Genomic DNA, 22,192 nt, shown 5'->3' with positions numbered 1-22,192 from the left:
CACCAGGACGTGCTGCTTGTCTGATTCTGATGTCGTTCTCATATTTCACTCGTGGTGTGTTCGTGTTTGATGGTGCCAGTGAATTATTTTTGCTTTCTTTTGGGAAGAAATTTCTGAACCACATTCACAGCTTCATTTGTTTTTACTGATCAGATTAAAAGGAAGCCAAACGGCTCCGTCAGAGGAAACCCTTAAATGTAGAAATTGATCGTGGATGTAAATGCATCCACAACCTCAGTGGAAGAATTAATAATGGTGAATTTTTAATGTTTCTAAAATTATCACTCGTGCTTTATATTCCGTTTATTCTGATGGTGTCAGTTCAGCCACAAGAAGGTACAGTTAAAAATGTGTTTTTAATTTTTCCTGCATCCGTCGACCCGCGTGCTGACCTCAGGATGCAGGCTGCAGCTTCCCCATCGCCGCGTCACTCGCCTGTTTTTGTCATTAACCGCAGTGTTAATGAAATTTTGGGCACATCCTGAACGAGACTGTACACATTCACCAGCAAATGTCCTAGAGACGCACAGGACGGAGGCTGAATGTTAATTAGGAATCCAGTGAAGTTCCCTCGCTCAGCTTGAAGCCATCCTGAGGGGTCTGAACTCCCAAAAAAGAGGTCCCCTCCCCAATAAGAGAAACGAAATGGATGTAAGAAAAGCAGGGGATTTAAAAAAAAAAAAAAAAAAAAAAAAAAAACTGCTTCCACCATTTTCTCTTCTTATGGGCTGATTTTATTTCGCTTTGCAGCAGCAAAGAATTTAATTCACAACACAAATACGCTGTTTATTTGAATTTAGCAGAAGGCTCAAAGTGAAATCAAACGAAAACGAGAGTGGACCTGTGGTCCTGGAAACAAGTTAATTTGTAAGCTCCTTAAGGACATGAAGCTTAATTAAGTGGTTCTTTTGAAGCTTTGATGCAGGCTGCTCCATCACCCCTCTGTAGATAGGTGTGTGTGTGTGTGTGTGTGTGTGTGTGTGTGTGTGTGTGTGTGTGTGTTCTGCCTCGGTGACGGCGTTTGTCCCAGCAGTGTTTGTGGGTGTCTGACCGTATCAGCGTGTCTTGTGTGTGTAACTGTGTTTGAAGGCCCTTCTAATTGATTCTCCATCATTTTTACATTTTTATTTATTTCTTACAGGCAGCTAGACAGTCCCAAATACCGCAAGATTCATATCATGAAAAACACAGAGACCATCCGGAAGATGGTAAGTGACGCCGCCTCGGGCCAGAGCTCGTTAAATCAGCATGTTTTATAGGACAGCCAGCGTGTCGCTCGGACGCTGCACTGCCCACATTTTCACAATAATTCGCTGCGGCCTGAGAGGTTGAGGTGAAGGGGGCCGGTGTGAGGAGGTGCCCCCCCCCCCCCCCCACTCACACACACTCACACACTCCAGCTCTGTTTGGTCCTCTGTCTTATCAGAGCCCCGTTTGTGCAGCTCTCAGGCCGATAATCTGTGATGCAGCTCTTGTCCGGACATGCTCCACCTTCATGGACACCGCTACCTGTTACCTCCCTCGTAGATGAGGGCGCCTGCAGAAACACAAAACAAAAGAATAGAGGAGCGGAAGGAGCGTGGACGTGCACTTCTCTCCTTTTTTAATGTAGGGATGCTAATTTTGCCTCAAGCCTTCACCTGTGCCCGAGTCAGAGCCGTTTCTGTCGGCCTCCTGCGTTTCGTATTAGGCAGTTACCCTGATAAACTCTTCCTCCGTGTGCGTCCTCCTCCTCCTCCTCCTCCTCCTCCTCCTCCCGGTGGCGCTGTCACATCCGTAACGTGTCTCTTCCTGCTCGCGGCTCTCTGCGGCTGCAGGTCACCGTCGGGGCTCTGAGGAGGCGTGTGGCCCCTCTTTGTCCCCCTTTCACTCCTGAATAGGATCCCCCTCAAAGCAAACACTGGCTTCTTCACAAGAAGATCCATGTTGCCATCAGGCTGTATACCACAAACACCCCCCCCCCCCGCGGCCTTATTACACAGCGTGCAGTGGCGAGTGGCGCTGCTTTGAGGCCTCTCGTACAAAACTCCCCCTCTCAGGTCAGAGGCGTAGAGGAACAGTTGGGGCGTCTCCTGTTTTGACACAGTCTGTATGTTCTTCTAATTGGTGCTAATTGGCACAGAGGGGCTCCATTGTTCCGCTGCATAATACGACCCTCCTCTCCAAGACGGGAAGAAAGGGCACAAACAAAAGGCCGAGGCAAAATGGGGCACGGGTTAAAGCGATCGACAGCGATATGATTAGAGCATCCGAACAGGCAGGCGGGCCAGCGCTGTGCTCTATTTACGTGTCTGCTTTATTAACGGAGCACATTCAGAATCAGTCATTTGCAGGATTTGTTTCTGTGTTCAAAGCTCAAACAGTTTTCATGTTGATAAATCAGAGAATTGAAAATGAGCCTTTTGCAAACTTTTTTTTTTATTATTTTTTATTTTAACCAGGAAAACTCCAGGACCTGTACAGTAAAGGCCATCCATACTCGGGCTACCCAGGCTACATCATGATGAGCAACATGAACGACTCGTACATGAACAATGGCTCCCTCTCGCCGCCCATTCCCAGAACGGTCAGTACCACCTCTTCACGCACTCATGGCGTCCTACTGGTGGAACAGTCAAGTTGGGCGCGTTTCGTCGCAGCCAGACAAACCAAAAACCATCTGAATGTGTCAGTTAGAGAAGAAAAGTCTGAGTGTGGTGTGGCAGCGATGGGCAGCAGGTAAAATCAGACTTCGATCAGTCGGCTGACAGAAAATAAATCGCTGACTTAATGATGTTCTTTTGAGACGTGAACTGTATTTCCTCTGGGTCACGGTTTCTGTTTTTCACTGTTAAAACTTGTGAACGGGCTGCTGGTTGCAGGCCTTGACTGACTGACCAGCACAGGTTAACTTGGTGCTGCACCTGCTCAGGTTAAACTGGATTTTAGGTTTCACACATTAAGACGAACTGAACTGAAGCCAGATGACCAAAACTGCTTCTAAAGTCATCGTGACACAGAGGAGAAGGAAGGCGACCTGTTGCTTTACCTGCTCCACCGTGTCACCTTTAAAACACCTTACTTATGATGTTAATCACTGGTGGTATCAGCTGTGTTTTCCTCATACGGAACAACTAGAAGTCAGTGAATTTCTTGGCCTCTTTTTATCACCTGATTCTGCTTCTGAGCTTCTGCTTCTGTTTCACTGTTTCCAGTCTCTGTAAATCAAATGCTTTGTGGTTTGTACACTTTTAAATTTTAGGAATTATTAAATCCATTAAAAAAAAATCATTTCAGATGAACAAGAGGACAGTCCTCAGCTCCCTGCATGTGGCAAAAGATCTGCTTTCATGGCCTCTCACAGAAAAGAGGATGTTTACCAGAGCTCTTGGGTCAAAATGCATGAAATCTAATATATTATCAAATAAGTATTTTGTATTTTTTACTCATCAGCTGCTTTGAATTCACTATCAAACCAACACAATTAGCTTAGAATATCAGAGTTTAATGAAAACAACAGCTTGCACCTGAAATGATGAACAGGGGTTAAAATTAGTGAAACAGATGAATCAAAGACAGCCGTTCAGGTAAGATAACTTTTCTTGATTTCCAAACAAACTTAAACTTCACATCGTGAAACAAATAAAACAAAACGTGATGTTTAATGTTTGTGTTGCTGCATAATATCTTTCCTCAATAATTTGGCTCCTGTAGCAGCGTCGTTTGCCTCCCCGTCCCTTTCACCACACGTGACCCTGGAAGCCGAACGGCCGCCATACCTTTCAGGAGATTAACATGAGATGTTCAGTGTTTCTCGTCTTGTTAAAATCTTGAGTGATGCATGTCTACATGACCCAAGTAAGCCCTCTAATTAGCCGAGCATGACAGGAGGCCTGAAGGCAGCATCGGCCTGCAGAGGAGTTTAGAGCAGCGTCCAGGGGCGGCGTGTGCTGGTGCAGATATCGTCCCTGTAACGGTATTAATTTCAGGCCAGCTGCAGGTCTCTCACTGGCGGCTTCCTGTGTCTGTCCCGTTTGCAAATTTCTCATCGCAAGACAGACATAAAACGGCGGGCACGCAGGCAGCTGTCCACTCTAATCCTGTTTGGTCCTCGTCTCCGTGTCACACTCGGGAGGACGAGCGGCCTCGGTCTGGCTGTGCTTTTTTGGTGCCTCCATGCAGGAAGCGCTCACACATGGTGCAGAGGACCCGGCGGCTCGGGCTTGTTTGTGCTTCTGCAGTGCAGCCGGGTTGGTTTCATCAGGGTAAAGTTGTGAAATGTGAGTTGTGTGTTATTGTAAGAATCGGCTTTCGGAGGCAGATGTGATTGTCGGGGGCAGATGCCACATGCTGCGTGTAAAGCAACTCCATTCACACGCAACTCGATGGCGGAATGATGTTAAAATTGCAGCGCTTCCCCTCTGCCAAAGCTGCAGAGGGTGAAAGGATGTGACATTGTGGGGAAAACGTGATGCTGATTACCTCATGATTCAGCCTCTTCAGTTAGCTAATAGAATGCTTTATGAAATCTGGGCTGCGATGCCTTCCAAGTTCTCTTTTTATGCCTTGTTTTCTGGTCAATTTTATCAATTATTCCATCGTGCGCACCGAAAAACTCTGTATGGAGACCAGCTGACTGTGTGAGAGGAAATTACCCCTCACTGCAGATGAATTAGGCCAGGCACTCGCTGCCAAAACTTTTAAAGCCCCGCTTTCATTTCATTTACCATGGCTGCCCCCCCAGTCCCCCCCTCACCCTGTCTTCAATAAAACGGTAGTCATTTTATATACGTTTCTCTCACTTATCCAATAAAACGAGCCGAGGCTCGGTGGAAGGATCACGGAACACGAGTCCTCTGGCTCTCTCACTGATGTCAGCTCGCTGCCTCTGCTGCTGGCCACCGCAGCCTCAGTATCTGCAGGCCTGGGATCGGTTTTCACCCAGATCAAAGGCACATTCTCTCTTTCATTCTCTTCCATCCCCAGCCCCGCCGCCGCCCCCAATCCCAGTAGTTTAGATTGATTTCCATTGACCATGACATTCCTGCACATGCCGTCCAGTCATGATGGAGCAGTCGGGGAGTAGCTGATTGTCAGCAGATTTTGGGGCTTCTAGCTTGATAAGTTGCCTCCGCCACAAGAGCTGAGATTTCAGTGTCAAAATGCCTGATGGTGTTCAGTTGCATATACATGGATTTAAAACAATGTGGACCACTTCAGAGAGTCCTGCTGTGGTACCAATACCCTGATGTCTCCGTAAACCTACAGCGTTGGTAGGATGTGGGGTCTGCAGGGCTTCTGAAGCTGGATCATCATCGTGCTCCTCTCCAAGGAGCAAAAAGAGCGTTTTGTTTATGGGACGTGACGCTTGGAACTGCTGCCAAAGTAGCTGTCTGTGATTTTTAAAGTGATTGTTTGCGTTTATGTGCGCAGAGAAAAATGTTCTATTCTGAGGCATGAGGTTAATCAGCTGGTATATTTTAGGTGTTGTGTGTTTGGACTGTGTTTAGCAGAGTTGTTCCTCATCGCTCTCTCGTGTGTTACTCTTGCGGTTGCCTCCTGTTTGGCTGCAGTAATCCCCTACACTTTTCTTAAAGATGGAATCATTGAATTATAAGACTTGGAGAAGTTTCAGAAATGATCTTTTCTTTCATCCCACCTCAACAGCAGTGTTTTCCTGTCCCGGCTCTCCTGACGTGCACATGTTAAAGCCCAGTTAAAAGCATATATATCATCAAGAAATGCGATTTGTCCAGGAGGAATCCAGCTGTGTTAGTTTGTCTTTTCAGGATCAGTGTGTCTGTTTCACTGAAGCCCACCTGAACACGTTCAGCTGCATCAGATAATGTGAAGAGACTTGACGACGTGCGCTGATTCATGCAGCTGCTGTTGTGAACTTTGGCCTCTGGTGTGTAAAACTCGTAAAGCTTATTATGAAAATGATGAAGGACTGTGTTTTCTCTGGCTCCTGTGATTCTAAATGAAACGTGCGTTTACTGTTTTTAATACCTCGAGGTGGGACTGATGATAACGGTTGCAAAGTATGATCTTCGGAGCATTCAGGGAGTCCTCCCTCGCTGCTCTGAGGGGTTTTGTCTTTACTTCGTGGTGGTGGTCCTGCAGCCTCCTCAACCCGAGGAGCGAGAATTTGAAAATGTTAGCTTCAGTAAGGATCAACATGCACACGCTGGATTTCAAAACGGCCTGAAATCTATCCTGTTTTAACTGCTCCTCGATAGCTTTAAAGAAGTCCTGCGACCTCGGAGCTCGTGACATCCAGCACAAACCCTTTGAACCACTCGGTCGGCGAGATAAAGACGCAGCCGTGTGTTCGCGGCCCTGAAACGTTGATAGCGCAGAGATACAGTGCGAGTTTTCACCTGACTGTGAAGATGCTGCTGATCTCCAGCTGTGTTCGAGGAGTCTCTCGGTCTGTGCAACAGCTTGAGGAGAGAAACGGATAGAATCGCTGATTTTTATTATTTTTTTAAGCCGAGTTTTGCTGCTGCTGCTGTGGTGGAGGGGTGAGGGGTAGCGTAGAGAGCTCCCTCTCCTTTCTCCGTGCACTCCCTTTCCCTTTGGACCCTCAATTGCAGATCCTCATGGCGAGAAAGGGGGGTGTGGAGGGGGGTGCAGCGCTGTACTTTCCTTTGATGTAGTGGGAACGTGACGGATCTGCTAGCCAGTGTCTCGCAGCGTGGAATCACTAACCCAGGCTTACCTAACGGGATTTGGTAGGACCGCTCTGGTGTCCCTCAGTGCCATGTGTGTCCTGAGCTCATGCCCCCAGCACTACCGTGGAAGATCCCTGTTAAGGAGAACACTACATTTACCAGCAGCCTTCCATGTCCACACATAATGTTCTAGATGGCAGCTTATGGCACCTTGTAGTTTTTTTTTTTTTTAAGTCTCACTATAGGGTGGACATGCCGTGTAGGTTGACTCCAGATGGACGTAGCTGGACTCCGTACGATCATCATCTCTCAGCTCAGCTCATTCTCTTAAAGACGTCTTTAGTGCAGCGCTGTCTCCATTTTTTGGTCTAAAAATAAAGACAGTACAGTGACTGTCAACAGGCAGAAGTCTGATTGGCTCATTTTCTGCTGTATATATCAAATCAGCGTACATATCAAAGAGTCCCGCTGACATTGATGTCATCTGCTGCGCAGCGCTATCAGACGGTGAAATATGTGCGTGCACATGAAGGGCCGCGCCCGCGACCTCACGCAGAAGAAACACTTGGCGTCTCAGACTCTTTGTAGTGCCGCCGGGTCGCCGTGTTTTATAAACAGTGCCATTAACGCCAAGGTTTCTCCTCGTCCTCGGCTGTACGGTGATGCCGCCTGACACATTTACTCCATATGCACGGCACTAATGACGCCATGTGGTTGCAATCACCTTATCAGTGTGTTTGATCTCGCTAAATGGAGCGCAGCAGGGCGATTGTCTACCAGGAGCGGGAACTTTCTGCTTGATTTTATTTTTCTTGATGCCGTGAGTGTAGAGAGATGGTTGTGTTCGTGCTCTTAAACAGATGATAAAACAATACAGTGGGTTTTATCAGTGCTGTTTTATTACATTAGGACTGACGCCAATTTTAAGGCGGTGAAACTGCATAAAAAATCAGAGAGCAAGCAGAAGGTATAATCAGAAACCTGTGACTTCTGTCTGTTACCGGTTCAAAAATGATTGACGCAGCTGAAGAAGAAGGTAAAGTGATGAAGTTCAGGGCTGGAAATGTGTGTTTGTGTACGTGTGTGAGTAAAGAAATTGGCGCGTCACGGTCGTGAGCGTGACACGCCGGCGCACACTTAACCCCGGTGCGATGTTTATTTTGGGCCTGTGTTCCTGCTCAGAGCCCAGCACTCGTAGATGATGACACTGTCTTCGCTCCCCATCCTCCCACTGAATTGGATGAAGCTTAACCAATCAAGCTGTGCTGCCTGGAGCCAGCCAGTCAGGCTTCCACGGGCGGTCCGCAGCCCGAGCCGGCAGCACCTGCTCAGAGGGCTTCACTCTTCACCAGCAGCCTGCGCTGATCTCCAGGGGTCAGCGCAGGGCCTCGCCAAGGTTGTCCCTTATGCCCAGTCCTGCTTTGAACGGCCTGGGTGTGGACTTCCTGTAAGGGTGGATCAGAAATGGAGACTGGAGGGCGGCGTGTGAGCATGTGTGGAGCGTTTTTATGTCAATTCATTGTGTGACTGTCGGACGGTCGGTTTGTCGGAGTTCAGCTCAGTGCAGAATAATTAAACACATTTGAAAACTCAAGCTTCAAAACTAGTTTTACAGACGTTGTTTGTTGTCTAAAAATACGCTCGATGTGCCCCTACAGCACAAGTTTCATGTCATTGACCCGGGTCCATCTTGAAGCTGAGATTGAGGCTCCACAGTGGTCCCTCGAAGCCGATCACAGGGCCTCGCTGTTGCCCGATACAGTCGTAAAATGAGTAAAAACATGAATAGCTTTATTGACTTCACGCTGACGGCTTGTAGGTCTATATAGAGGCGAGCAGTGTTCCAGCTAGTAAACTGTCGCAAAGGGAACAATAGGACCACAGGAGCGAAACATGGGCGCAAATCCTGCCGGCTGTGTCCGGACTTCAGAGAGGCTCAAACAGCCCTCACTTTGTCCGGCTAAGACACAGAGCCGTGATCAATAGCTGCTCTGTTGTGTGAAGTTGGTCAGTCTCTGGCGCTCTCTCGCCCTCCCTCCTTCTGTGTGCTGTTTCATATTTTTCAGAAGCTCATTATTTCTTTCTGCTGTGGGTGTGAGTGCTAAAGAGGCTCACATGCAATGTGTATCTGACAGCACTGAAATATTAATGGTCCCCAGTGTAGGAGGTTGGTATAGGGCCTGCATAGTTACAGTACAAAGGGTGCCTTCTCGCCACCAGGCTTTATTAGCCAAGCTGTTAAACGAATAGATGGATATATAGCCTGCGCTCTTTCTTCATGCCTCCTTTTGTGTTTTTGCGCTAAACATCAAACTGCCTTCCCTCCGTCTGACGATTTCCAACGCGCACGCGCGCCGAACGGGCATTTTCCACGTGCACGCACACGCGCGCGAGCTTCGGGGCTACGCCGCGCCGCTGAGCGTTCTGTGGGAGGACAAAGAGGAGGGCTCTGCTATCAGCTCATTTTGTGTGGTCTTGGCTGTAAAAAACACCCTGTTCTCTGGCTGTGAAAAAAGCCTGTCTTTAATTTTTGGGAAACCCATAAAAGTTTGTCGCTCCTTTCATATCGGCTGCAGAATTGAAAACAAATGCTTCATCCCGCCCCCCCCTCCTTTGAACTGGCCAATTATGGAGTTGTGAAAATAAAAATCAGTCTGTAGATCTCTTTACCCCCCCCTCCTTTCCTTCCCCCCTTCCCTCTCTCCCTCTCTCCCTCAGTCACTGTCTTTTTTTCTCCTCCCCCCTTGTTTTTGAAGAAACCGAGGGGGATCACTGATGTCAAAGTCAAAACCAAGAGCATTAAGAAAACTGGCGAAATGCAATACAGCTGCAATCCGACATGACGCTAGAAAATAGGGCTGAGGAGCAGAAAGCCTCTCTCCCGTATTCCCAGGGCGCGCAACTGCTCCCGGCCTTGGCTTTGATCTCTTCAAAGCCTCCTGCCTCCTACTAGATGGAGAGTCTTGGCTGCCGCTCGTGAGCGCTGGAGAGAGGCAGGGAGGGAGGTGGGGGTGTTTTTTTGGGGCGGGGTGGGGGGAGAGCCGTCGTCTTTTCCTTTCCAGGACTGAAATCAATCACGGTGCCGAGGCAATTATGTGTAATTCAACCCCGGCCAGATTAGTGACTCTTGTTACCTGAGCGACCGGAGCTCTGTAATCTGTGAGACACACCGGCCTCGCCGGCAGAGGAGCAGCCAGGAGCGGGCGAGGGCACTTGAGGGGAAAGGAGGGGATTGGGGGGGAGAGGGAGAGGTGCTGAAAAGCAGGCTGCCATGCTGCCGTCCAGCAGAGCAGAAAATCAGAGCACAATGGAGTGATTACACTTGCAGATGTAGCCGTATTTATGACGAGGCGGATGGAGGGAACAGAGAGGACGACGAGCGCCGATCGCCGTGGAGCTCGCTAGTTGGTGCGCTAACGAGCCAGGTCCCCTTTTTGTGTTAAAACATGTGCGTAATGTCACCTCTGCTGCGCTTCCAGTCCTCCCCCGCCATCCGCCGCCCTGTCCCCCCTCCAGTGCCATATCTCTATCCCTCATGCCCTCCGCAGCCGGCTTCGAAATGCGAGCTCGGCCAAGGCTCCTGCCCCAGGCGCCCAATTTACTATGGCTGGAGAAAAACTCAGTGGCCCCGAGTCACAGAGGAAAACAGCAGAGCTGAACGCTGCTCTTTCCCTGCTGCTGCAGTTCGTCTGATCTGTGCAACTGTTTCAGTGTCTTAACACACAGCAGTGGAACAATTTACACCCCTCTGCTTTTTCATGTGGCTTACTGAGGAGATTTATCCCAATTATGTTTGCTCCTAGTTTAGGCAAATCTAGAATGTGGTAGGAGTTTTTGATGCTCGTGACTAATACCACCTAGCGTACGTTATGGGATTATTTATTTGTATGACTTTTTTTTCGAGCCTGTGATATTTTCAAGTGGGATTTTAGAAACAATTAATTGGAGGTTGGGTGGAGGGCAGAGGGAAGATTCGCAGATTCACATTATTGGTATTTAATTAGAGCTGTACGATTGCTGGGCTTTGATTCTCCCCCTGCGCTCGGTCTGGAAGCGCTGATGTCCCAGCGATGAGAACAAGGCTTTGTTTTTTCTCCTCGGCAGTCACTTGATGCAGGATGATGAAACCCACAAAGATATCTAGCAAGAATGTGTTTGTTCATCTGATGAGCTCGCCTTGTGCTCCGTGTTTCTTTTGATCATTGGACCACTTGGTTGGTGATGGAAGGCACTTATTTTCCTCGTGGGATGTACACATTGAATAAATTAGAAATGCCATCCTGTTGTAGTAGAACGTAGATGATCAGGACCTTGATGTCTGCAATAGTTTTAACAAGGCAGGCTGACAGGGAAGTGGAGCTGCCTCTAAAAATATAAAGGTCACGCTGAATGGATTATGTGGCATCAATGGAGCCACCGTCCAGCTCAGCAGGAGCCCTTAAATCCACCAGCAGCCATAACCCTCAGCTCAGGGGCCAGGTGACGCTTTTCATGTCCTCCAATGGAGAAACATCACAGAGCCCTCCTCCACTTTGAGCTGCCCGTCATCAAACAATGCATCAAAAACATCAAATCAATCCACCCTCACTACATCCCCATCTTTCCAGATGAAAGATGGGGGAGAAATCTGAGTGCCCGCCGCGCCCTGCCACGCACATCCACACTTCAGTCAGTCCTCCATCGTAAACAGCGGCACGCCCTCCACATCGACGCAGCCATGAAAAAGTTGTGTTTGACTTTAATTTGAAGAGTTGAGCAGTGGTTCGCTGAGCAGCTGAGCTACGAAAGGGCAGAACTTCATATTAAGGAACACATATTCACCATTAACTAGCAGCTTATTAGCATCTCACTGGCTCTTTATTAGTCATTATGCAGCATTTATTAATGCCTCATTATGTATGACCATATTCTACAACTGCTAGGCCGTTAATGAAGACTTTTCTCTCAATAACATCCTAATTACTGCTTATTGATGGAAAATAAGGAAGCTGTTGTACATGAATTAAAGTCTTAACCCTAACCACTAGAATTAGGCATCAATGAGTGAATTTCTAATGACCCATAAAGAGCAAATATGCAGCTGATAAGCAGCTAGTTAATGGTGAATGTTTTCAGAGATGCGTGAACATGATCGTACGCGACCTGAAGCAGAGCTGAGCATTAACTTGTCAGGAGGTGACTCAGTTTCATTGGATGATGCACGTGTGTCCTGTAGAAACCTCCAGTTATTGTCTGACTTTAATCCTCATTTACAAAGTCTTGCTTTGGTTTTTTCAAGTTACAGGTAATGACGTCAAAGGTGTACATTCATGGTTCAAGTGTCATTTAACATCTGCTTGAATTTTCAGTCTAGAAAAATGAAATATTGTTTGTGTGACCAACAGTCCAGAACCCAAAGATGTAAAATCTACTATTTACTATCAGTTCACTGCCGTACGGAAAAGGACATCCAGTCCTCCCATCTGACTGTTTGGCAGCGCATTGAATCTAAAAGTGCTTCCTTAATAGACAAATGAGATTATTTCAAACGTATGCACAGTCCCCTCTGAATAAATCCAGCTAAGAGCTGAATTACAGCCTCGGTGTGTTCATTGTATAGCTTATCATTCACATTTGCGGCATCAGGTGCACGAGTGTGGCCTATAATGTTGCTGTAACCATATGCCCCGAGCCGAAGGAGTCCCTTTTGTGCTCCAGAAATTCACCATTACCATTTCTTTAGAGGTATCAGGGGATAAGCAGACGTTGTCCGTTGCCATGTTGTACATGGTCATTGTTTTGTTTGTATTAAAGCCCACAAAACCCTGCCACAAAGCTAATTGACGAGGCGGAGTTTTCATGTGACCGTTCGGATCCTTGGAGAGGTCCTCGAAGTGTTCCTGCGTCTGTGGGGATGGAGAAAAGCCATTTGTTCGGAGGGGATCAGATTTGAATAGCTTTGTGCTTTTCATTCAGATCTTAACAGGGGCGTGTGCGCCTGCCTAGAAAGGAGCCCTAAAATGTGTGGTTTGATTAATGACTAATTCCAGGCTGAAAGGCAGTTGTTGGTAGTCTTTACCAGTTAATCCCTTAAAACGTGGAATCACACCCAAACAGTGGGCTGCTGGTATTGTTGCGCGGTCCATAATGTGAATAAGCAGAAAGGTTTGCAATGTGATCCTGAACCATGAATGCTTCCTGTGAGCGCGGTGGCACGAACCTTACCTCGTCCTAACCGCCATCAAAACGGTCAGGTGGCGTTTGGAACCGGGTGAAAAACGCAGCTTTGTCTGGCTGCTTGTGTAATTCTGTAAAAAGTGAAAGGAGACACGGCGTGTGAGCCTTCAAGTGCAGTGGTTCACTGAGGTGAAAGGCGCATCGATCATGTGACAACCAGGTCAAAAGTTCAGATCAAGGCCGGGGCACAGGTGTCATTACACCTGAGGCAACAAGGCCTCTTGTGACCTGCACTTTGAAACATTACATAACCTTCAGACTAACCCTGTCAAAGGAAATTTATGAGATTCAACCATTTATGGCTTTTTTTGTTCCATTGAGTCGTCAACGGTTCAGACTCACTAACCCATCAGTATTTTTATTCTTTCTATTCTTGCGCGCTCTGTTTGCGGCTCTGCATCTGTCTGAGTGAAATACAGAAGGAAAACTAGGTCAATACTCTCTACAGCTCAGGCAGAGGCAGCTCTCATTCAAATCACCTCCCCATCCACATTTTCCTGCTCTGTGCCATCGAAAACCGTCCCTGCAAACACGGCAGCGCCTCCACAGCCTGCTGCCGCCTGCCTGCACCCAGCTCTCCCTGGCTAGCCAGCAATGCTAATATTTACCCCTTCCTGTCCGCGGACGCGGTGTCAGTGCTGCATCGGAGCTAGCTCGGGCTCAGCGAGAAGTGTACTGTCTCCAGCTCTCGTCTCCACAGGTAGAGACACACAAAGACCCCCACCAGACTCTATTTTTCCCCCTCAACGCTGAGCTCCCAAATCCAAACTGACAGCCATTCATGCCCAGAATACCTGGGCGAAAGCTGAGGGGGGGAAACACTATCTAGGTGTAGCAGGCAAATCCGCTCTTGTTCGACGGATCTATGAAGCTCCTGCATAAGGCAACTCATCAGCACTTTTCCCCCATTCTGCACTGCGTTTTCTCTCCCTCTTTCTCTCCGTCGCTGGTATTGTGCGGAGGCTAAGGTTTTAGCGCGCTTGCCACACAAAGTTAGCTTGTGCTGCGAATTTATTTGTGTACATCTCTCAGGGCCGTCGAGTGTTGTTGTTGAATGTGGATGTTGGCACCGCCGCGCTGCCTGGCATGAATGTAGCTACTCAGCAGACCAGAGCTGGCTGCTAATGATAAATCATGCAGTGTGTTAATGCAGCAGCAGGGTTGCTATAAATAGTCGCCGGAGAGGGATGCCGATTGATTCAGGAAGAAAAATAAAGTGTGCTCCAAACAGTTTGTGCTCATGGTCAGCTTTAACGGTGAGTTCAAACACGGGCCCCAAGATTAGCGCTCCCCCCGGTACGAAACACACAGCTGATCAGGTAACCGAGGCGGCTTTGAATGCAGCCGCACACAGCGACAGTGTCCAGATACACCAGGTGTTAATGTCTCTTTTGTGCTAGCGGTGCTACAGAGAGCAGCCATCTTCTTTGTGGGGGTATAGATGCCTAGAGGGTGCTCAAGTGTGTGTGCGGTCCGCCTTTTGTGTGTGTGTTTGCATGTGTGCTCGCAGGCCTGCTGACAGTGGCACTTCAGCAGAATGTTTGCCCTTTCCTCAGTCCTTTGATGTGACCAGGTCCTGCTGTGATAATGAGCCCTGTGCCCCGCCGCAAGGTGAACATCCTGCCGTTCGCCCAGGGCTCTGCCAGAGCGGCGGCCCAACCCCCACCACACCTCCATCACACACACACACATTGACACACACATTCACACTCTGCAAACACAACAGCAGAGGAGTCGACCACTCTGCGCTGATCGACTTCCACGCGGTGGTTTAATAGTGTGACATGACGTCAATCACGTGACACAAAAACCCCAAATCCACACCTGTATTTCCACGCAGCGCATCCACATCCGGGCCTGGCAGTGTGTCTGAATATGGAGATCAATGTCAACATTTTTCCAAACTAGCAGTGCACTACAATGTGGAATGTGTCGTTCGTTTTTAAGGGACAAGCTTGTTGGTATTCTTCATTTTTCCTCTTTGTCAATAAATCCCACGAACAGACCAATCAGAACCAACAATGACTTGATCCTGCCGATAAATATTGTCTGTGTTTCCAATAGCTGATTCCTCTGTGCCGCAGACTGTGTGAAACAATTAGAAACATCCTCATGAACCAAAGCAGAAGCCAAAACGCCGAACAGCAGTAACCCAAACTGATGACTGGTTGAGTCCAACATGCACCATCCTGCTGCTGCTAATGCTCACTGAAGTAGCACGTGTATTCATTCACCACAGGAAATAGTCCCCAGAGAAGCACCTTGGTCCTGTTCAAGTCCCAGTGTGTAAAAACTACAGTGTCCAGCAGTTTTAGGTTTCAAAGATTTACGTGGTCAGTGTTTATGGATGAGCCACAGACGCACGTTTTCAGAAACGTTGCTGGTTTTGGTCTTCAGGTGTCGTTGACTCATCCTCTAACAACGTTGGACTCTGTTGTTCTTCGGTCAGTGACACTGTGTTATCATATAGATGCGACCTGATTCCACCAGCGTCCGTCTGTCCTGGACTCTCGCCCAGCCGGTGCTGCAGCTTCTAATTCAAACAGTCACGACCTCTTGCTCGACCTTTTTAAAGCCTCGGCTCTTCAAAAACAGCCCGGCTGCTGTCGTTTAGGTTACACTTCCCACCGAACAGGGAAGAAAAACAGCAGCTGGATGGTTTCTGTCGCTCGCTCGCTCTTCCCTCGGTTTTTTAATAGCTCCTCGACATATAGAAATTAAGAGTTGAACACTTTAAAAAGCGGATCGAGTCTTTTCATCTGGGGCAGGCATATTTCACACAAATTATCTTCTTTGCACGTTCAGAATGTCAGCGCGAGAGCTTGCGTGATTGGTTTGCTTGGAGCACACGCTCTTCATGCCAACTGAAGGATGATGGGTAATCCACCTCGTCCCATTCAGCGGTGGGAAAGAAGACAGTCAGCTGTCAGCGGGGTCTCTGCGTTCATATGTCGCATGTATGTGTTAAATTCATTAGCCGTGTGGTTAGTGCAGACCCTGACCGCCGTGTACCGTGACCATATTTTACAGCTGTGTGCCTTTTGTGTGTGTGGATTCCATGTTTATGCAGTGGCATGTGTCAGTCATGTGTGCTAATGTGAGTGTGTGGGTGTAACGTGGTATTTAGAGGACAGCGTGACGAGTTTCCTCGCGTGATAGACGTGTGCTGCGACTTAGCCTCTGAAACCAGAACGCTGAGCTTCTCTGTGCAGCCAAACGTTCTGATGCCAGGTTGTGATTTCCTTTTACACCTTTCTGTGTGTGAGCGTCACCTTGTTTTCCATTTTTCTTCGGCGTCACTGCTTCTCTTCAACTTCCGGACTGTGACTAGCACGCAGGATTTATGATTGAAATGAAAGGAGGAGGGAGAAAGAGAGATTGGGCGGCTTCACAGATGTAAATTTCTCTCCAGGGCAGGCTTTTCCTGTTATTCGTAGCCTCCTCCACTTCTGTCCCTGTGCTTGGCTTCGCTTGTTCGTCTCATTACCCCGGGCGCGTGGCGCTCCCTCGATCGCTGGCGGCCGGGCTTTCTTCTCCATTAATTGGGTTTCGTTACATTAAGCCCCCTGGCCAAGGGGCCATCCTGCCAATAAAACATTCCATTTTTAGCACTCCACTCGAAGCTGGTGGGGTTCAACCCGCTCTGCGAATGGTAATTGGTTATTTATTTAAGCTTCCTCAGGTTGGTCTCTACTGGTTTTGGCAAAGAGGGAGGGGAGGGGAGGGGAGGGGGGGCGGTACAGTCCCTTTTCTTTTCTGCGCTGCAAAGCTACTATGAGAGAATGTTTGCTCACTTTTGTTGGGAGGAGGACGGACAAGTTGCACACAAACACACCTGAGAGTGAACACCTGGTCTGAGGGCGCGGGCACACCCTGACTTCATACTCCTACTTGTGGATTTACGGAGGCTTTCCGTCTGTAATCAGGCCCTCTTTATGATCACATTGTCAGTGGAAACAGTAGCCAAAGATGGTGTTTAAACAATCAGAGAGGGCGTGTGCGCTCTGCCAGTTATTGTAAATCATTTCTTCAGGCGCTGGGAATCGTGTTATTGAAAATTTACGGCAAACTCTTGATGAAACTGTTTGCAATCACAGAACTATTTCTTGCCTCATCTTTTTAATATCCTGGCCCTCCTTTTTTTTTTTTTTTTGGTGCATCGTTTCCTCCAGAGTGCAGAAAATCCCGTGAGTAGGTGAGGTTGGGTTTTGGGGTGAGAAGGGCTTCTTAGTGAAAAGATTTAGCAGCATGGGAATCCATAGCCACCACTTGAGCTGCGTCTCCCCAGCTGTTTGTGAAACCCCTCACATGGTTTCTACACACTTGATTGTAGCTGCAGGCGCGAAGAGTCCTCATTGCATATAAATTACAGAAGTGGGAAGTGATTATTATAAAATTCCCGCTTTCCCTTTTTTCCACTCCACTCTGCAGAAGTGGTATAATTGAGTGGAGTACAAAAGCCGTGCTGTGGGGGGAGAGAGGGAGAGTGATGCTAAAAAGGCTATATTGCAGGGAGAGTTATTGCATGTACCACATAGACACACGCACGCAGAGACCACGGCAGGATGTTGGAGGAATCTGACAGAGTACTCGCTCAGAGACACCGGCGTGCCGTCAGTGAAATCCTCCGTCAGAAAAAAACAAAAAAGAAACAAAAAAAGAAACGTCCCATTTCCCTTCCCCACCCCCAATTTCAGACGGCACGCCAAGTCATTGGCTCCCCGTGCTGAAACACACTGGAGTGTCTCCTCCATGGAGGGCTCCCTGCCAGCTCCAGTTCCGCACAATGAATTTCTCTTAAAACCACATCTGAGAGGTTCTTTAGAAGGGCCGGCCAAGCCTGGATATGAAATTCCAAATGGAACGTTTTCTTTTCAATCCTCGCCGCCTCTCCTCTTTCGCTCTCCCTGAAAAATATGAATAGAAAGATCCTAAGCCTATTATTTCTCCCATACAATAAAAAGGGACCTCCAATATGGCCGCCCTCCATCTCAACACCGCTGCCGCTAAGGACTTTTAGAGTCGGGATCGGGATGAGAGGGGATCAAATTGCAGCGACGTGGCGTGACCCTCACGGTTGTGGTCACTTGAGTGTCTCCAGCTACTTCCTCCAGGAAATTGGTAAAAGGGTGTCGTGAGATTTTTGTGTGCAGACTTGCCAAGAGCTGCAGAGTGGGTGCAGCAAGCCAGCAAGCCTCCACCTGGAAGAATTAAAATGGTGGCTCCACAACGGCCTATTAGCACGTCACGACCGTGAAGCAGTGGAAGCACGTGAGGATCTGACTTCACCCCGATGCACGTTTCCCCTGCGGATGCTCAGAGAGATCAGAAGATGACAATTCATCGCTCATCCGCTCTGCACCAAGTGAACCACGGTTAGCTGTGGCGTGCAGTTTATGGAAATGTGCACCCAGTAGCCGTCAGTTTCATGCTGGTCCCAGAGGTTTTTCCTTGGTGGATTTTGCTGCAATGGAGGCAGTTTATTAAGAAGTTGAGAAAAATGGGGGTTGGCAGCTGTAGCTGGGAGAAGCATGAAAGAGGACTTCTCTTCTGCGGCAGAAGCTTCGAGCTTCCTGAGGTGCTAAAGAGTCCTTCACCTTTCTTCTTTTTTTTTTTTTTTTTTTTTACTGTATCGTATCTGTGTGAACAAGCACGAGACACTAACTTTTGTTTCCACTCGCTTTTTCTCTCTATTCTCTCTGCTACAAGTTGGAGAAGACCTCCAGCTAAAATGATAATCCCCCGGGTTCTTATCTCATTCCCACAGGATAACAAATGGGAGTGGAGAGGCGTAAAATAATATGGGCGAGAATGCTATCATTTAGCCCCTGGTGTAGGCACGTCCCGGCCACCGCCGTCCCGGTTAGCCCTCCTTCAGGGTTAGCAGCCCTCGCTAATAAGCCCTCCCCTTTGTGGGATGAGCTCTGACACTCCCACACTTACAGATTATCCCGTCACCTTTGACTCTTGTTGTCTGGGGTCAAAGAGCCACACTCACCTGGGCTAATGGGGAAATCCTCTGGATCGTGTCTGAATTAGTTGTCAGGGTTCAGGGTTTGTCTTATTTCTGCCGAACTGGCCGATCTCAGATGGAGCCATGTGACCTGTGCCAGATGAGGCTTTTATCAAGAGAGCGACGGGGAAAGAACCCGGAGATGAGATTCCCAGCCCGATAAGGAGTCTGACGTGGGTGACGCGTCATGTGGTTAAGGACACTGAGAACCTTTTCCACACGCGCACACACACACACACACACACACACACACACACACACACACACACACACATACTTACACCACCCTCTGTGTTCCCGGCGAGGAGAGCGGGGTCTTAAGTTGAGACCGGTGCCAGTCTGCGAGAGGTGCAGGGAAATGCAGACATTCCAGCCACCCTTGTGTCCAAGGGGTTTCATGTGTGTGTGTGTGTGTGTGTGTGTGTGTGTGTGTGTGTGAGAGAGAGTGCCTGAGGAGGACCACCAATCACCACTTAGCGCTGCAGGAATGTCACCTTGACGGACACCTCGCTGGGACAACAACACGAGCGAATGAAGAACAGTCCCTCGACTGTCTGGTCTCTTCAGAAACGTACGCTCGAACTAAATTTAGGTTGAGATTAAAGTATCTCCAACATCGTTATCAGTCAGGTGACCGTTCCCGTGAGAGCCTCTCATTACAATTTGGTGAAAGTCTTTGATTCGGGGCCCGTGGGAGCCGTGTGGTGTAAGACGTCTCTCACCCAGCGGTGAACTGATGTCTCTCAGATTAGCCATATATCCCGTGGAGGTGATATTTTCACTCCAGCTCAGCTCTGGGCTCAGATCGTGAATAGTAGATTTAGCATGGCTAAGCATTACCATGTGTTCAGTGCTGCTGAAGCATGTAAGCGCTGTTGGCTGGGGGTTGGGTGTTTGGGTTTTTTGGGCCCGGCTCGCTCTATTTTAGTTGTCAGGAGGCAGGTCTCTGAGTCAGCCGGGGATGGGGGGGCCTGTGGCCAGGCCACTGTTGACGTGATTACCCCTGCATTAAGTACCGCTGCAGACATCTGTCTCACTTGCGCTCTCTCTCCATTGCCAGCCCCCCTTCTCCTCCTCCTCCTCCTCCATCCCTCATCTCTCCTTCCCCCGGCTCTTGCTCTGTAATGAACTCCCCTTATTCACCAGCTAATGACTGCCTTTGATCTCCCGCCTAAGACCTCTGCTCTAACTCTACCCTCTGAATCTCTCTTTTCTCTCCCCTCTCTTTGCTCTATCGCTTGTTCGCTCCTATTCGCTCCAGCTCTGTTGGCGTCTTTACTCTCTTTTGCTGTCTCAAGCATGCTCGTGCACCTCTGACTTGTTTTTCATCCTTCCTTCAGGGGAGGGGGTTTTCGGTCCTGCTGACCTAAGCTAAACTAAGTTTTGAGGTGCTGGGTTCAGGCCACTAAAAGAGAATAATGAAAGAAATGTTTTTTAGCTGCTTTTTCCTTTACCCACATCTGCAAAGAGGCAAAGCCCCCGCTCTACGTGAGCGGTACCAGCCCCCCCCGAGATCATGTGGCAGGCAGCGGGGGCCATATTGCACATGGATTAGTGTAGTTGAATCTGCTGCATAACGTCATCGTTCTTTTCACATCATCCTAAATCTTGTATTTTTCTCCACAGTCCAACAAAGTCCCCGTGGTGCAGCCGTCCCATGCAGTCCACCCACTCACCCCGCTGATCACGTACAGCGACGAGCACTTCGCCCCGGGGTCCCACTCTGGTCATCACCCCCAGGATGCCGGCAACAAACAAGGTAGAGAGCGAGCGAGTGAATCAGAGCGAGACGCGCCAAACTGTGTGTGCGTGAGTGTGAACCATCTTTGCTTTACAGTCAAACCCCTTCAGGAGACTCTTAATCAGAGAAGCAGCGATGCAGCTTTTTCTCTCCAGAGGCCGATTCTGAGACCTCCATTCAGGGTCTGACGACTCTTTGAGATCATTGTTTGAGCGGTGAGACTAAAAACTTGCCTGACATGAATATAACTGACAGCAGACACACTGAATTTTATGACAACGTCAGTGAAGAATCTGCACTTTTCGTCATCGGTCACCTCATTCCAGATACCTGATCCACTTAATAAGATCAGTGTCGGTGCCGATAGTGTCCTCGTCTGAATCTGAGCCTCTAAACATGCAATGGGATACAGTTTAAGCATCATCCCAAGTTTTTAATATTAAAAGTCAATTTGACCGACAGTGACAACTTAACTTGATTGGAAACTTAATATATGAATAAAGAGAATTCAGCGTTTGATGTCGTTACTAAAAGAATTGTTAGATTCTTATTGTAATGGGCTGGTTGTGCTGGTTTCTCCCCAGTAGAGCTTTAATGGAGAGTTTCACAGCACCCAGTTTTGTCAATATGCATCATTGAATTTTATCTGAACTGACATTCAAAGTCTTCAGGACGTCTTCTTGCAGAAAAGGATCGAACAGGTCACCTCAGTGCTTGTTGATGCTGTGCAGATTCAGAAATAAAGAGATTTTATTCAGTGCTTAACGCTGAACTCAGGCGGCATTAAACTGAACCTGAATACCTGATGTTTTTTTTTCCTTTAACATCTCTTTCTGCCAGCGCTGTCAGGAATCAGCCGAGACTCACAAACCAAAAAGTGTCACAGCAAAGTCGTCCTTTCTATCAGCTCCGAACATGAAGCCATCTGAAGGCGCCCGTGGGACGGCGCTGAGCTCGGCGCTGAGCTCGGCTGCCCTCTCCCTCTGCGCTCTTTGCCTCTCAGTAACGACATGAAGCCTCGCTCTGACAGCTGCAGAGGAGCTCCTCAGCAGTCTGGACGAGCTCCTCGCCGCGGCGCAGCTGGAGACTCTGGCAGCTTCTCGCGAACGCGACGTGGGCCCCGATGCGGTTCGGTCCTGCACCTTTTCTCTTCTCCTGGCTTTCTTCTCCTGCGGCTGCCAGTTGAAAAGGAGGAGAGGGATCAGACAGGATGTAGGCGATGACGATGATGAGGAGTCTGGGAGGTTCTGAGGGACCGGCTATAAATAACAATGTGGAACTGAGCACAAGAGTACACAGCGTAGTGAGATGAAGGGAGCGAGACGCATAAAGAAACTGTGCTCCACATATGTCAGAGGCATCATGCAGCAGACACATTTTAGTTGAATTTTTCTCTAATGGAAGCAGGAAAGAATTGTGTTGACACGGAGCGGAGCGGTAAACACACTGAGCGCACATGCACGCGTTTGATTTCAGAAATTTGTTGTCATGTCGTACAATTTATGAGGTAATGCTCCACGTTTGACTGCTGCCGCTGGTCCTCAGAGATCCAGCGAGTTTCTGACGAAC

General features: G+C 48.5%; 1 protein-coding gene across 6 annotated transcripts in view; it reads left to right on the top strand.

Moving 5' to 3' along the window:
* Positions 1 to 22,192, top strand: part of lef1 (lymphoid enhancer-binding factor 1) — a 41,210-nt gene that overhangs the window by 1,721 nt on the left and 17,297 nt on the right. For all 6 annotated transcript variants that reach the window (XM_076727963.1, XM_076727959.1, XM_076727961.1 and 3 more), the window contains exons 2-4: positions 1,142 to 1,208; positions 2,442 to 2,566; positions 20,509 to 20,641. In XM_076727963.1, coding sequence (XP_076584078.1) covers positions 1,142 to 1,208; positions 2,442 to 2,566; positions 20,509 to 20,641 — 325 coding nt within the window. The remainder of the gene's footprint in view (positions 1 to 1,141; positions 1,209 to 2,441; positions 2,567 to 20,508; positions 20,642 to 22,192) is intronic.

The sequence above is a fragment of the Chaetodon auriga genome, chromosome 4, assembly GCF_051107435.1.
Source record: "Chaetodon auriga isolate fChaAug3 chromosome 4, fChaAug3.hap1, whole genome shotgun sequence".
Taxonomy (NCBI): domain Eukaryota; kingdom Metazoa; phylum Chordata; class Actinopteri; order Chaetodontiformes; family Chaetodontidae; genus Chaetodon; species Chaetodon auriga.
This window is presented reverse-complemented; position numbering and strand designations above follow the sequence as displayed.